The sequence below is a fragment of the Geotrypetes seraphini genome, chromosome 6 (assembly GCF_902459505.1).
Source record: "Geotrypetes seraphini chromosome 6, aGeoSer1.1, whole genome shotgun sequence".
NCBI lineage: Eukaryota > Metazoa > Chordata > Amphibia > Gymnophiona > Dermophiidae > Geotrypetes > Geotrypetes seraphini.
In genome coordinates this window covers 40,831,050-40,846,141 of record NC_047089.1, presented here as the reverse complement: position 1 = coordinate 40,846,141, position 15,092 = coordinate 40,831,050, and the positions used below count along the sequence as shown (strand labels likewise).

At 44.6% G+C, this 15,092-nt stretch overlaps 1 protein-coding gene across 2 annotated transcripts in view; it reads right to left on the bottom strand.

Annotated features, from left to right (window-relative positions):
- The window catches only part of MPHOSPH8 (M-phase phosphoprotein 8), a 101,275-nt gene that overhangs the window by 38,078 nt on the left and 48,105 nt on the right, over positions 1 to 15,092 (bottom strand). For both annotated transcript variants that reach the window (XM_033947758.1, XM_033947759.1), the window contains exons 7-9: positions 14,942 to 15,030; positions 5,310 to 5,450; positions 4,076 to 4,162 (exon numbers count right to left, since the gene is read on the bottom strand). In XM_033947758.1, coding sequence (XP_033803649.1) covers positions 4,076 to 4,162; positions 5,310 to 5,450; positions 14,942 to 15,030 — 317 coding nt within the window. The remainder of the gene's footprint in view (positions 1 to 4,075; positions 4,163 to 5,309; positions 5,451 to 14,941; positions 15,031 to 15,092) is intronic.

Sequence of the window (15,092 nt, the reverse complement as noted above, 5' to 3'; positions counted from 1 at the left end):
TTCCTACATTGTGAGTATTACTCTGACGTTCTCTGATTACCTCTTTAACCTACCTACATGTATTCAACAACTTTCATTGTAATTATTTAGTTGATTGTCCAGCTCTTCTTATTGTAAACTGCCTCGAACTACTATGGCTTTAGCGGTATATAAGAATAAAATGATTATTATCATCATATATTGCTTTGAGAAATATATTTTGAGAAACTTCCCAGTTCCAAATGTGTAGAGCTTCCTGACAAATACAAAGAGAAACCAGCCCATTCCCCCTTGTTTGTTGATATAGTACATTGCCACTTTACTATCTGTTCGAATAAGGAGGACTTGGTTGGAAAGATGATCCTGAAATGTTTTCAGAGCATTGCAAATTACCTGAAGATCTAACAGGTTAATGTGGAAAACTCTCTCCCGAGCAGACCATATACCTTGAGTCCTGAGACCATCTAGTTGAATTCCCCATGCATACATGGACGCATCCATCGTGAGTACTCTCTGATGTGGAGGGATTAAGAGCAAACCTCTGGAGAGATTTGCCAGTTTTAACCATCACTGCAGAGATTGACGAAGAGATGAGGTAGCTTTGATCTGTTGGGATAAGGGGTCCGTGGACCGAGACCATTGAGAAGCTAGGTTCCATTAAGCTGATCTTAGAAGAAATTGAGTGAAGGAAGTGACATGAACTATGGATGCCATGTGACCCTTGAGATGCATCATTTGTCTTGCTGAAATGTGTTACACATGATTGCATAGTTGAAGCAAGGTGTTTTGTCTCTGTTGGAGCAAGAAAGCTAGTACAAGATTTGTGTTGAGTATGGCTCCTATGAACTCCAATATTTGAGACAGCTGAAGATGAGACTTTGGAAAACTGACTTTGAATCCCAGAAGTTTAAAAAAAGTTATGGTCACCTGAGTAACTTAGTAGATGACGGCAGATAAAGACCCAAATGGTCCATCTAGTCTGCCCAACCTGATTCAATCTAAAAATCTATTGGGTTTTTTTCTTCTTAGCAATTTCTGTGCAAGAATCCAAAGCTCTGCCTGGTACTGTTCTTAAGTTCCAACTACTGAAATCTCCATCAAAGCTCACTCCAAAGTAGCTTTTATCAACTAATCGTTCAGATAAGGAAACACTTGAAACCAGTGGATTCGCAGAGCTACTGCTACCACCACTAGGCATTTTTTGAATACTCTTGAGATGAAGCGAGGCCTAATGGCAGAACTTCGCATCGAAGATGGTGGTGACCTAAACGAAGGCAAAGAAATTTTCTAGGGATAGCATGCAAAATTTTTCTAAATATTTGTTGAGAGCTCGGAGGTCAAGAATGGGATGAAGACCTCCCATCTTCTTAGGAATTAGAAAATACCTGGAGTAGAACCTGATTTTTCTGGGAGGGGGCACCAACTCTATGGCATTTAGTTGAAGTAGAACTTTGATTTCCTGAAGAAGGAATGCCTGCTGAAATATGAAAGAAGACTCTCTTGGAGGGTTGTTTGGAGAAATGGGGATAAAATGAAGAGAGTAACCCTCCTGTATAACCTTGAGGACCCAAGGTGTCTGTTGTAATGAGAGTCCAGAGCTGATTATAGAAATGAAGACGGCCTTCAATGGGTTGGGGAGGTGGCTGAATTGGAGAAAATTGTGGCTATCAAAAAGACTGAGTTGTTTTCTTTGGAGCAGAAGTTGCAGGCTTCTGAGATTTTGAGTTTTCTGTCTCGGTGGAAGTTTATAAGAGGACAAAGTTATTGAATAGTGCCTCTTATAAGAGGAATAAGTAGGTTTTGGAAAAGACTTAGATGGTTGAGTCTTAGATCCCACTAAAGTAGCCCAGCTCTGTTCAAGTCGAATATGTTTTTGTGCGACATCCTCGACTTTGTCCCCAAACAGCTCTTCACCTATACAAGGAATATTGGCTAAACAATCCTGAATGTTGACGTCGAGGTCCGAGTCTCGAAGCCATGCGAGACATCTCATGGCAATAGACATAGCCGATGCTCTAGATGTCACATCAAATGTATCAAAATCTGATCTAACCATGAATTTTCTAGTTTGAAGGAGACTTTGAGTAGTTTCTTGAAACTCTGGAAGTCTATCGGCCAGTCTCTTTATGAGTTGTTTAAAATAGAATGACATGAAAAAATTATAGCTGTTGGTCAACAGAGTTCTAGTAAGGTGGCATCCAAACTTATCCATTGTGATGTCCTGGTGGCGTAGGTGAATAGATTTTTGTGCTGGGGGATTTCTTAAGGGTGGCTTCAACCAGTAAAGATCAATGTTATAATTGGGGCTTATCAAAGCTTGGACATGACTGTATTCAGAATAGTCAATTTTTCTTGGAGCTATGGGAAGAGTGAGAAGAGACAAGTGCGTCCCAGTTCTTAAACATAGTTTCCTTAAGTAAAGAATGATGAGGCAGTTTGAGGAGCTCTTTAGGAGGCTCATCGAAATCCAACACCTCAAGAAGCTCTGCCCTGGGTTCAACATCTGACTCTACTTTAACAGGTAAAGCATTCCTCATCTGCCTGATAAACTTGGTGAAAGATAATCTTTCAGGTGAAGATCTGCACCTGGGTGGAGGAGGATTTGGATCCTATGGAATGCCATACAACTCTGAAGCAGACAACGTGGGTTCAAGATCCATATCAGTATGGAGAGATCTGAATCAATGTCCTGAACTCCAGGAGACTCTCTATGAGAAGATGGAGACAGATAACATAAGAACATAAGCATTGCCTCCGCTGGGTCAGACCTCCGCTCACACGGCGGCCCAACAGGTACAGGACCTCTGCAGTAATCCTCTATCTATACCCTTCTATCCCCTTTTCCAGTAGAAAATTGTTCAATCCTTTCTTAAACCCCAGTACCGTACTCTGCCCTATTACTTCCTCTGGAAGCGCATTCCAGGTGTCCACCACACGTTGTAAAGAAGAACTTCCTAGCATTTGTTTTGAATCTGTCCCCTTTCAACTTTTCCGAATGCCCTGTTCTTTTATTTTTTGAAAGTTTGAAGAATCTATCCCTCTCTACTCTCTCTATGCCCTTCATGATCTTGTAAGTCTCTATCATATCTCCTCTAAGTCTCCTCTTCTCCAGGGAAAAGAGACCCAGTTTCTCCAATCTCTCAGCGTATGAAAGGTTTTCCATCCCTTTTATCAGACGTGTCGCTCTCCTCTGAACCCTCTCGAGTAATGCCATATTCTTCTTAAGGTATGGCGACCAATACTGAACGCAGTACTCCAGATGCGGACGTACCATCGTCCGATACAACGTCAAGATAACTTCTTTCATTCTGGTTGTAATACCCTTCTTGATTATACCTAGCATTCTATTCGCTCTCTTAGCGGCCGCTGCGCACTGTGCCGTCGGCTTCATTGTCATGTCCACCATTACCCCCAAGTCCCTTTCTTGGGTACTCTCATTCAATAACATCCCTCCCATCGTATAGTTGTACCTTGGGTTTCTGCTTTCCACATGCAGTACTTTACACTTCTCAACGTTGAACTTCATCTGCCATCTCATTGCCCATTCCCCTAGTTTGTTCAAGTCCCTTTGTAATTCTTCGCAGTCCTCTTTAGTCCAAGCTCCACTAAATAGTTTGGTGTCGTCCGCAAATTTTATTATCTCACACTTCGTCCCTGTTTCTAGATCATTTATGAATATATTAAATAGCAGCGGCCCAAGCACCGAGCCCTGCGGAACACCACTCGTGACCTTCCTCCAGTCCAAGTAGTGGCCCTTCACCCCTACCCTCTGTTTCCTACCCAATACCTAATTAAAGCCATCTTTTACAAAGCCGCGGTAGAGGTTTCTACTGTGGCCCGGGGTGCAAATTCTCCAATGCTCACAGGAATTATATTAATGTCAGAGCATTCAGTGCTTCCCTTCACAGTATAAACTTCTACCGCTGTTTAGTAAAAAGAAAGGGGGGTAGGGATAAAAGCAAGAGACACAAGTGATAATCCAGACATATCAACAAACATATTCTGAACACACGGCAAGATCCAGAGTGAGTGTGCATAGAAGGCAGGCAATAAGCCATAAAAACACAAACAGAAGCAAGCAGGCATGCAAACTTACCTTCATTAAAGCTGTTTCTCCATTATTCTGTTGAATGTTCAGATGTGCACCAGCTTCCAACAAAACTGCTACTGTTGTGAGAAAATTCTTTAAAAAAAAAAATTGTATTTATTTTAGTTTCAAATCTGTTTTATTAAGGATTTTCAACATAGACAAAAAAATACTATACAATATCTCAACAACCAGATTACAACTTAGTGACCCTAACAACTAATTTCTAAGACTTCGTCTTCATTTCTATGAGCTTTAATATTATATAACTTATAATGCATAAAACACAACACCTGAACGTGTAAGGACTTATCCTTCTCTTAATTTTTCAGCTTCTAATGTATTAATAACCCCCCCATATCCCTATATAGTGATTTCATAAAGTGATTTCCTCCACCCTCCCACCCTGTCCTCCCCCTCATCACATTCTTTTAAATGGCCTTCCTGTTAAAAGTAAAACACTCCCTCATAACTGAGTCAACAACAAACTACACCCTCTAGAATGTAAATTTTGCACATATGGTTCCCAAACTGTCATGAACAACAATTTCCTTTTCCGTGTCCCTCTGGTCTCTCTGGCCTTTCAACTCGCTAGTTGGTGTAGCTGACTGCGCCAATGCCAAAAGGCAGGGGGAAACACAGCTGAACAACTATGTAAAATACATTTGTGTGCAATCAAACACACTTTACGGTGACAGAAAATAACAAGGTTTCCATGAATTATTAAATAAAAGCTCTAAAAGCTCACCTCCATCTTTTTGGGTAATGCAATAACACCAAGGTTTTTATGTTTATAATCAAATTACATAGCAGATTTTATTTCAGTCATTTTTGTATAACAGAAGACTGCCCCTTGAAAGCAGACCCTTAACCTCAGAGTCTATACTTTCTCCACAGCCAAAGATATCCCAAGATTGGGATAAAATGTTCTCGTAATAATAATAATAATAATAATAATAATAATTTTATTTCTTATATACCGCCAAAGCCATAGTAGTTCGAGGCGATTTACAACGAAGAAGGGCTGGACAATCAGCGAAATTGGTACAATGGTACAAACAGAGAAAATAGGTGGCAGAGAAAAATGGTACAAACAGAGAAAAATAGAACAATCAGCGAACGGTGGTACAATCAGCTTTGTATAATACCTAAAATCCCAAAAGTATGAACTGGAACGCAGAAGACACCAGGAAACCCACATTGATTACCATAATGATGCTTTAATGAAGCAGTGCCAACTTACTTTTTCAGCTGCATGTATTAAGGCTGTGTTTCCATTCTTTTGTCTAGCATTCACCTTTGCCCCTTTCTTAATAAGGATTCGAAGGAGGTCATCATGCCCACCAGCTGCAGCAAGCATTACTAGAGTCATTCCACTTGAATCCTGAAATAATTGCATTCTATGTATTAACATTCTATCTTCTAAAATGTGTTTTATGAACTTTTGTGCAGGTAACTAAATTTTAAGACTAAAATGTATTGTTGGAAATAAACACAACAGTAAAAGAAGATTATGTACTTACCCTGGTAAGCTCTTTTCCAGTAGATAGGTGAGACATTCTAGACTAGTGTATCGTAAACTGTGTGACGTGGCATACTAGGGTGCCCCCTGAGATTCCAAGTGTGCTGTGGCACACTGAGGAGGAAGACAAGCACCGGCCAGCTAACTTGCCCACAGGATGTGCCTCTCGCACCAAGGTACGTCCTATAGGGCCAGAGGTTCTCAACACGTGGTACAGCGCTGCATTTCTAGCAACTTCCTGCTACTGTCATGTATCTCCCAGGACTCCTGACTTCCTTGTCTTCTCTCTCCAACCCTAGACCAGCAGCAGCAGCTTAGGGTGCGTTTAACTCACATATGGACAAACTAGCCAGCCGACCATCTGAACCCCGCCGACCACGAGCCCTACATACCTCCCTCCAGAGCAGCATTGGGCCGGCAGCACTCTAAAAAGGCTGCTTCGCGGCCTTCTCTCATCTGGGAATTTCCTCTGCCGCATCAATAATGATGTCATCAGTAACGCGGCACACAGAAGGCCCCAACGAGAGAAGGCTGTGAAGCAGCCTGTTTAGAGTGCTGCTGGCCCGACACTGCTCTGTAGGGCTCACAGTCGGCTGGGAAGGATGGGAGGGTCAGCGGGGGTTCGGCTGCAAGGGCAGGGGCAGGTGCTCAAGGGTTCTGCTGCACAAGTGATGGGAGGGAGGGAAGGATGGAAGCTGGGCAAGGGTTCTGGTGACGAGGGATGGAGGGATAGAAAGATGATGCAGAGGGAAGGTACAAGGAGATGGATGAGAGGGGAGGAAAGATGCTGCACATGTGGAGGAGAGAAAGGAAAGAGGAAGAAGGCGAGGAAGAGAGAGATGATTATGTACATTTGTTTTGTACAATAAGCCTTACATTTTCATGCTTTGCTACCTTTAAAAGACCAAAACCTTTTGTTATGACATTTGCATTTAATTTATATTAGGTCACACAAACACTCCATCCATCTGCTCTTGGTCCGGCCTCTCTGTCAAATTTAAGAACCCATTGTGACCCACAAGTCAAAAAGTTTGCCCACTCCTGGTTTAACTTCACCACACAGCTGCTGCTAGCATTAGTTTAGACGCGCTTCCATCAGGCAGCCTCAGGGCCTTTGCTAGGCCGGTCTGCTTCAATAATGCAACTTTCTCTTTCGTCAGAGGCAGGCGGGCCGGCCTAGCAAAGGCCCCGAGGCTGCCTGATGGAACCCCATCTAAACTAATGCTAGCAGCAGCTGTGTGTGGAAGTTAAAAGCACAGTGAGCTGCCAATAGAGAGGAGAGGTACTGCTGGATAAGGGAGGAGGGAAAGAGAAAGGAGAAGGGGTAGGGAAGGGTACTGCTGGACAAGGGGAGAGGTGCTGCTGGACAGGGGGGAGGGAAAGGGAAGAGAGAAGAGGTGCTGCTTGACCTGGCAGATTGGGGGGAAAGAAAAGGTGCTGCACACTGGAGGGGAGGGTGAAATAGTGCATGGGGAGAGATCATCTTAGTTGTGAGTGGGGTTGGGGGAGGGAAGGAAAGAAAATTGTTGCAGGAGGAGTGAGCGTGATGAGAGGGAGAAATGGACATGGAGTGGAGGAGAGGAAGAAATGGTGCATGGGGAGAGAGCATGTTGGGTTTGGGTTAGGGGGTGGGAAGGAGAGATATCACTCGAGGAAAGAGGCAAGGATAGAGAGAAAGCATGCAGGAGGCAGAAAGTGTTGGACTCATGGAGAGGGCAAGATAGTTGGGGAGAACAGAAAGGAGGGAAGGAGAAATGTCACACTTGGAGGATGAGGGAGAGGGCAGAGAGTGAAAAGTTGGACTCATGGAGAGAAGTTGGTTAGAGGAGGACAGGAGGAGAAGCAGCATGCAGGAGGAAGAGAGAAAGAAATGTTGGACTGATGGAAAGGAGGGAGAAATGTTGGAATACTGGGGGGGAAGGAGAGTGATGTCAGACCATGGAAACGGGGAGGGAAGGAGAGTGATGTCAGACCATGGAAATGGGGAGGGAAGGAGAAAGAGATAGGGAGGGAAGGTAAGACATGGAAAAGTAGATTTTGAGAAGCAAAAAAAATTGATAAAATGAATGTTAAGTTAATACCAAAGATGGATGCAAGGCAGAAAGTGAAGAAGATAAAAACAGTCAATGGATAAAAAGGCACTGGAAACATAGTTAAAAGCACAGAAAAATAAAGTCACCAGACAATAAAGATAGGGAAAATGATTTTATTTTCAATATAGTGATTGAAATGTGTCAGTTTGGAGAATTTATATCTGCTATGTATATTATGTGTATATGAAAAATGAATGGAAAAAATTGCATTACAATTAGTAAAGGGGTTGGGAGGTCTGTGGTTGGGGTACTCAGTTGATATTTGTTATACTTATGGGGTACTTAGCTTGAAGTAGTTGAGAGACACTGCTGTAGGCAATCAGCCTCTCCTTCTCTATGGCCCTCTTCCCTGCTGGCATCCCCTACTGGAGTCTCAGGTTCCATCTGGAGGGCCTCTGCACATGCGTGTAATGTCATCATGGCAACGTCCGCACACTTCTGGGTGCCTTGACCCGTGGCCACTACCTTTAGTATGCCCCAACTCGAGAAAGTTTGAGAGACACTGTTCTGGACAGTAGGGTTATTTCCCTTCAGCAGCATGCTGCAGAAGGAATCCACTCTGGATTTTTCATTCTGTCTCTGCTATACTTCACTGGGCTCTGTAGCTCCACCTTCAGTCAGTACCCAAGCACATAGAGCCACTCAATACACATGAAGTAGAGGCACCTGTAGTCACAGGCTCAAACAAATTGTTCTGCTCAAACAGTGACTAAACAGTACTATTAACCACCAACATAGAATTCAAAAGAGCTCAGAAACTACTCCCAATAAATGAAAACATATATACAAATTCTTCCCAGCCCACAAGGTCTGACAAGCATCCAAGAATCAGCTTGGAGAAGCATAAACAGGCTGAAAACTGTAAGCAGGTGCAGCAAAGACAGGGCGGGAGACTAGAATGTCTCACCTATCTACTGGAAAAGAGCTTACCAGGGTAAGTACATAATCTCCTTTTCCAATGCAATAGGTGAGATATTCTAGACCAGAGGTAGGGAACTCCAGTCCTTGAGAGCCGTATTCCAGTCGGGTTTTCAGGATTTATGCAATGAATATGCATTGAAAGCAGTGCATGCAAATAGATCTCATGCATATTCATTGGGGAAATCCTGAAAACCCGAATGGAATACGGCTCTCGAGGACCGGAGTTCCCTACCCCTGTTCTAGACAGTACAAAAACAGTCCCCCAAAAAGCTAGGGTGGGCTTGCTGTGCTGACCCTTAAGACCAAGGACCCAAATGCGGAGTCCTGTCTTTCCGCCATGTTTACTCTGCAGAACTTGGCAAATGTGTGAAGAAAACACCACATTGCCGCTCTTCAATCTCCTCAGGAGAGACAGATCTAGCTTCATCCCACAAAGAAGTCACACTCGTGTTAGAACGTGCCTTAATGAAAACAGAAGACTGTTTCCCTAAAAGAATGTAAGCTGACGAAATGGCCCTATGGATCCATCTGGAAATCATGGCCTTGGAAGCGGGAGCACCCCACTTAACTGAATGAGGCAGCACAAACAAATGGTCAGAGATGAATCTCACTGGTGACCTCCAAATAATGCAGAAGAACCCTGCATACATCTAGTTTCTTCAACAGGCGGTCCCACATCAAATTAAAAACAATAAAATGGGGAGAGCAGAACAAACACATCAGCAGACATGTGTGCAGAAGGAAAGAACGGAAGGTGGAGCTATAGAGCCCAGTGAAGTATAGCAGAGGCAGAGTGAAAAATTTGGAGTGGATTCATTTTGCAGCAAGCAGCTAAACTGAAAGAACCCTACTGTCTAGAGTGTCTCACCTATCACACTGGAAACAACAGTTATATTAAAAACAGCAAAATAAAAATATTTAGGCCCTTTTGTTAAAGTTACAAAATCAGATTTGCAGAAATCAAAACAAATCACAATTACATATTGGAGATAATTTTATGTGTGTCTTACATCCTCAAGTGGGTGCTTATAAATTGCCCAGGTATTTATGGGAATAAAAGCAGATTTTTTTTTTTTTTTTTAGAAAACACAGCACCTAATTTTATGCAGTATGGAGGAAATTTTATAAGGAGCAGCTGTCTAGTTATTCACAAGCTTAATTGGTTTCTTATAGAGTACTGACTAGTGCTGCCCGATTCACCGATTAGAATCGATTCACCGATTCACTTCGGTGAATCGATTCATCATTTTCTTCAAAAATCAGACTCACCAAATTCAATAACCAACCCTAACCCCCCCCCCCCCCAGTGAGATCTGACATACCTTCGGGCCTCCTAAAGCATAAGCAGCAATGCTCTGGACGCGAAAAGCCTGTCCTGAGCAATGTTTCTTGCTAGCCATCCACTGCGTTGCTGCTCCTGCTTTAGGAGGCCTCAATGGTTTGTCAGAGCTCATAGTGGGGGTGGGGGTGAGGGGTATCGGTCTGAAAGTGCTGCTTAGTGGCATAGGCCTCAGCGCTGTGGGTGCCCAATATTTTGGGGACCTCACGTGACATGTTACCCTTGGCTCTGTGGCTTTAGGGGGCCCCCCAAAGACCAGCATGTTTCCCTCTTCTCTCCACCGTCATCCGGCGTCCCCCTGGCCCTCCAGTCTCACTTTAAAAACTAATTACAGACTACAGAGGATCGCCAGTGCTGTAACGAGTCTAGCAGGCTGCCGGTGGCATTTACTGCATATTCCCGTTGCCACAGTCCTGCCCTTCCTCTGATGGGATGTCTTCTTTTGGTCTGGGACAGACCACGGCAGAGGGAATGTGCAGCTGAGGCCACTGGCAGCCTGCTGGACTTGCTATAGCACTGGTGATCCTCTGCAGTCCGTAATTAGTTTTTAAAGTGAGACCGAAAGGACAGGGGTATGACTGTGGAGAGAAGAGCCTTTGGGGGGGGGTTATTAGACGTATACGAGGGAGGGAGTGAGGGGGTCCAAAGAGAGGGGCATATGCCGGACTGAGGAGGGAGGATGAAGGGGAAGAAATAATGGGTCTGAAAACAGAGGAAAGATGGTGGACAATGGGATGGAGGGAGGGAAAAGGAAGGGAGAGAATATCGTATTAAAATCGTATTAGAGCAAGAGGATATCCAAATCGAGCTATACGAAAAGCGTTCCTTAGAGCAAAATACGCCAACCGGGAGTTACTACTACAATCGTCATCGAGTGCCCAAACGGAAGAAGGAGAAGTTCAAAAAGAACGTCAGGAGGAGATCCCTTTTCATATGGGATCGAACTATATAGTTAATAGTATGAAGAAATATTGGCACATTTTGAAAACTGTTCCTAATGTTTTTGAGGATTTTCCTACAATCACCTATCGTCGGGGAAAAAACATAGGCGAATGCCTAGCACGCCATAGATACTTCACGGAAGAACGTGGAGTACAGTGGTGCCTCACACAACGAACTTAATCCGTTCCAGGAGCAAGTTTGTTATGTGAAACGTTCGTTGTGTGAAACGCGTTTTCCCATAACAATACATGTTAAAAAAAATAATTCGTTCTGTAGCATAAAATATGCTAAGATGACATAAAAAAAGATAAATTTTTGGTTATTATTTTTATTTAGATACATTTAAAAACATAACTGTTTTTTAAAACAACACACATTTTTTAAATTTAAAGACAGACTAAGTAGAGTCTAATTTTACAGTGAGAGGGCAGAGTCTCAGCGGCAAAAACTGGGACTTAACTGTTCATTTTTTTTTTTTTTCTACCGTGTTTCCCCGATGATAAGGCAGGGCCATCAAATAAGACAGCCCCCCCTTTTTAGAAAAAAATGTAAAATAAGGCACCCCCCCGCAAATAAGCCACCCACCGATACCTGCGCTTACCCGAATCGGGTGGTACGGTGGGTGACTCCGTGTGGTCCCTGGCACCCCCGACACGATCGGGGCAAGAGGGAGCTCAAGCCCTCTTGCCCCCCCGACTCCCCGACACGATCGGGGCAAGAGGGAGCTCAAGCCCTCTTGCCCCCCCGACTCCCCGACACGATCGGGGCAAGAGGGAGCTCAAGCCCTCTTGCCCCCCCGACTCCCCGACACGATCGGGGCAAAAGGGAGCCCAAGCCCTCTTGCCCCGCCGATTCCCCAACTCCCCGACAATATCGGGCCAGGAGGGAGCCCAAGTCCTCCTGGCCACGGCGACCCCCTAACCCCACCCTGCACTACATTACGGGCAGGAGGGATCCCAGGCCCTCCTGCCCTCGACGCAAACCCCCCCTCCCCCCAACGACCGCCCCCCCCCAAGAACCTCCGACCGCCCCCCCAGCCGACCCGCGACCCCCCTGGCCGACCCCCACGACACCCCCAACCCCCTTCCCCGTACCTTTCTGTAGTTGGCCGGACAGACGGGAGCCAAACCCGCCTGTCCGGCAGGCAGCCATCGACGGAATGAGGCCGGATTGGCCCATCCGTCCCAAAGCTCCGCCTACTGGTGGGGCCTAAGGCGCCTGGGCCAATCAGAATAGGCCCGGGAGCCTTAGGTCCCTCCTGGGGGCAGGGCCTGAGGCACATGGTCGGGTTGGGCCCATGTGCCTCAGGCCCCGCCCCCAGGAGGGACCTAAGGCTCCCGGGCCTATTCTGATTGGCCCAGGCGCCTTAGGCCCCACCAGTAGGCGGAGCTTTGGGACGGATGGGCCAATCCGGCCTCATTCCGTCGATGGCTGCCTGCCGGACAGGCGGGTTTGGCTCCCGTCTGTCCGGCCAACTACAGAAAGGTACGGGGAAGGGGGTTGGGGGTGTCGTGGGGGTCGGCCAGGGGGGTCGCGGGTCGGCTGGGGGGGCGGTCGGAGGTTCTTGGGGGGGGGCGGTCGTTGGGGGGAGGGGGGGTTTGCGTCGAGGGCAGGAGGGCCTGGGATCCCTCCTGCCCGTAATGTAGTGCAGGGTGGGGTTAGGGGGTCGCCGTGGCCAGGAGGACTTGGGCTCCCTCCTGGCCCGATATTGTCGGGGAGTTGGGGAATCGGCGGGGCAAGAGGGCTTGGGCTCCCTTTTGCCCCGATCGTGTCGGGGAGTCGGGGGGGCAAGAGGGCTTGAGCTCCCTTTTGCCCCGATCGTGTCGGGGAGTCGGGGGGGCAAGAGGGCTTGAGCTCCCTCTTGCCCCGATCGTGTCGGGGAGTCGGGGGGGCAAGAGGGCTTGAGCTCCCTCTTGCCCCGATCGTGTCGGGGAGTCGGGGGGGCAAGAGGGCTTGAGCTCCCTCTTGCCCCGATCGTGTCGGGGAGTCAAGAGGGAACCAGGCGGAGAGAGGGCAGTTAAGCGCAGTGCCTGCGCGGAAGGATGCAGCTCGGGCGACTTCGTTGTGTGAAACGAAGTTCGTTGTACGGATCAAGACATAAAGTTCGTTGTGCGCAGCGTTCGCTGTGCGAGGCGTCCGTTATGCGAGGCACCACTGTACAAACAATTTTAGGTCATCAAAGTTGTCAACACATAGGGAAATCAAGATCACAGCGGACACGACCACCACATGTAAAACCCATAATGTAGTATACATTATATTATGCCCTTGTGACCTAATATATGTGGGCAGGACTAGCCGAACATCAGACTCAACGAGCACAAGTCTAGAATAGTCAATAAAGTGATGGAAGCCCCTTTAGTAGAACATTGGGAAACCTATGGGCATCAGAGTACGGATATAAGATGGCGGGTTATAGCACATATTAAGGAAGGGTGGGAGGGTGGAAACTACAAAAAAAGACTAAACTGGTTAGAACAAAAATGGATCTATAGGTTGAATACAGTGGTACCGGGAGGTTTAAACCAGGAAGTAGAATGGAATACTTTGTTATAATGTATGCTCCTGATTCGTTAATTGAAGGAGTGATGTCATCGAGTGGGGGAGGTATAAAAATCATAAAAAAGACGCCGTGGCCATCTTTGTTAGATCAGAAAACTTTGACATCGGGATGGTCTGTTAAAACAATAAAAAAAGGGTGAGCATGTGGTTTTTAAGTTATTCCATTATGTGGTCCCTTTAAAGTTAAGGAAAGATATGTTTGTAGGAAATATGATGGGAAATATTATGTCTTCTTTTATTCTTATAGAGGATATTATCTTGAAAAAGCCTCGCGGCGAAACATGTCGATGTGACAAGCCCCTACCCGATATTTGATCCTATTAAGGAACCAACAGAGATTTAAGATAAGTTAAATTTTATTGCAAAATATTTTTATTGCAAATATTTATGAGAGCATTATGCACTTTAAAAATTAAAGAAAATAATAATAAAAACATAAATAACATGGGCGAATGAAGAAGCCGCAGCCATAGCCACTAAGAGCATTTTGTATCGCCAAAAAAATGTGGGCGTACAAAAATGGCATGTCTGAAGCCCGTTAAAAAAGTTAAAAATTAAATAATTACTATAGAGATGATGAGATAGTGGAGACATTAGTCATGATTTGATGACACATACTTTACTAATGGTGGTACATATGGGTGGAGCACCCAGGCACATGCATAATCCACAGATTTCTAACATCTAGGTACAGGCTTTTGTACCAGTTATGGGGCTGGGTTAAGTGATCACAGCTTTCATCCATTTGCTCTGGTATTTTATTTTAAAAAAAGGTAGGTAATACAGTCCAAATACACATTGATATATACATTAACATGGATGTTTATGTGTAAATTGGTCATGTCCACCCCTTTTTTAAGTACACTTCATTTATATGGTTATAAGATCTGGTTTTCTGTACTATTATTTTAGGTTTTTAAAATATCTTTTATACATGAAAGAAGATTTCAATGGATATATTAATGTACATTTGGATTGTAGATTGCATGTTAATATATATATCAATGTGCATTTGGACTGTATTATGATTTGTTTTATCATCTTCTAATTGGTGTTTTGCTTTTTCTCCTTTTTATTCATATTTCCATTTGTATACATGTTGCCTGTTTTTTATATCATTACATTTTTAGTACCCCTGAGGAAGGCTTACAAAGCCAAACACGGCCCGTGTAGGGTCTGGCTACTATTCATGCAGTGGATTTATATTGTATTAATTTGTCTTTTAAAATTGTGATTTTTAAAATTATTTTTATATTAATAAAACTTCATAATTTTATACTCTTGGAAGTTCAGGAACTGGTTCCACATTTTGTTTTTAGCATCACCTGATCTTTGTAGTACCCTGGTCCATCTCTGTGGTTGCTTGGACCGTCTTTGTGACGCACCACCCCACTGTATCGTTTTGCAATTTAGAAAACATAATCATTTCAAAGCCTTAACCATAATAATTTAAATCCTGCCCTCTTAAGTGTAGAAAAAATGCATGTAAAAGTTACCTCTTGTTCTAAATTATATTCTTCTTTAGAACTAAGTGCATACTTCACAGTCAGGTAGTCTCCATTTTTAACAGCATCCCTCAATGCATCTACAGGAGAGAGAATCAATACAATACATTTAAATAGTTTCATGTTTCTGCCTTATGTATAA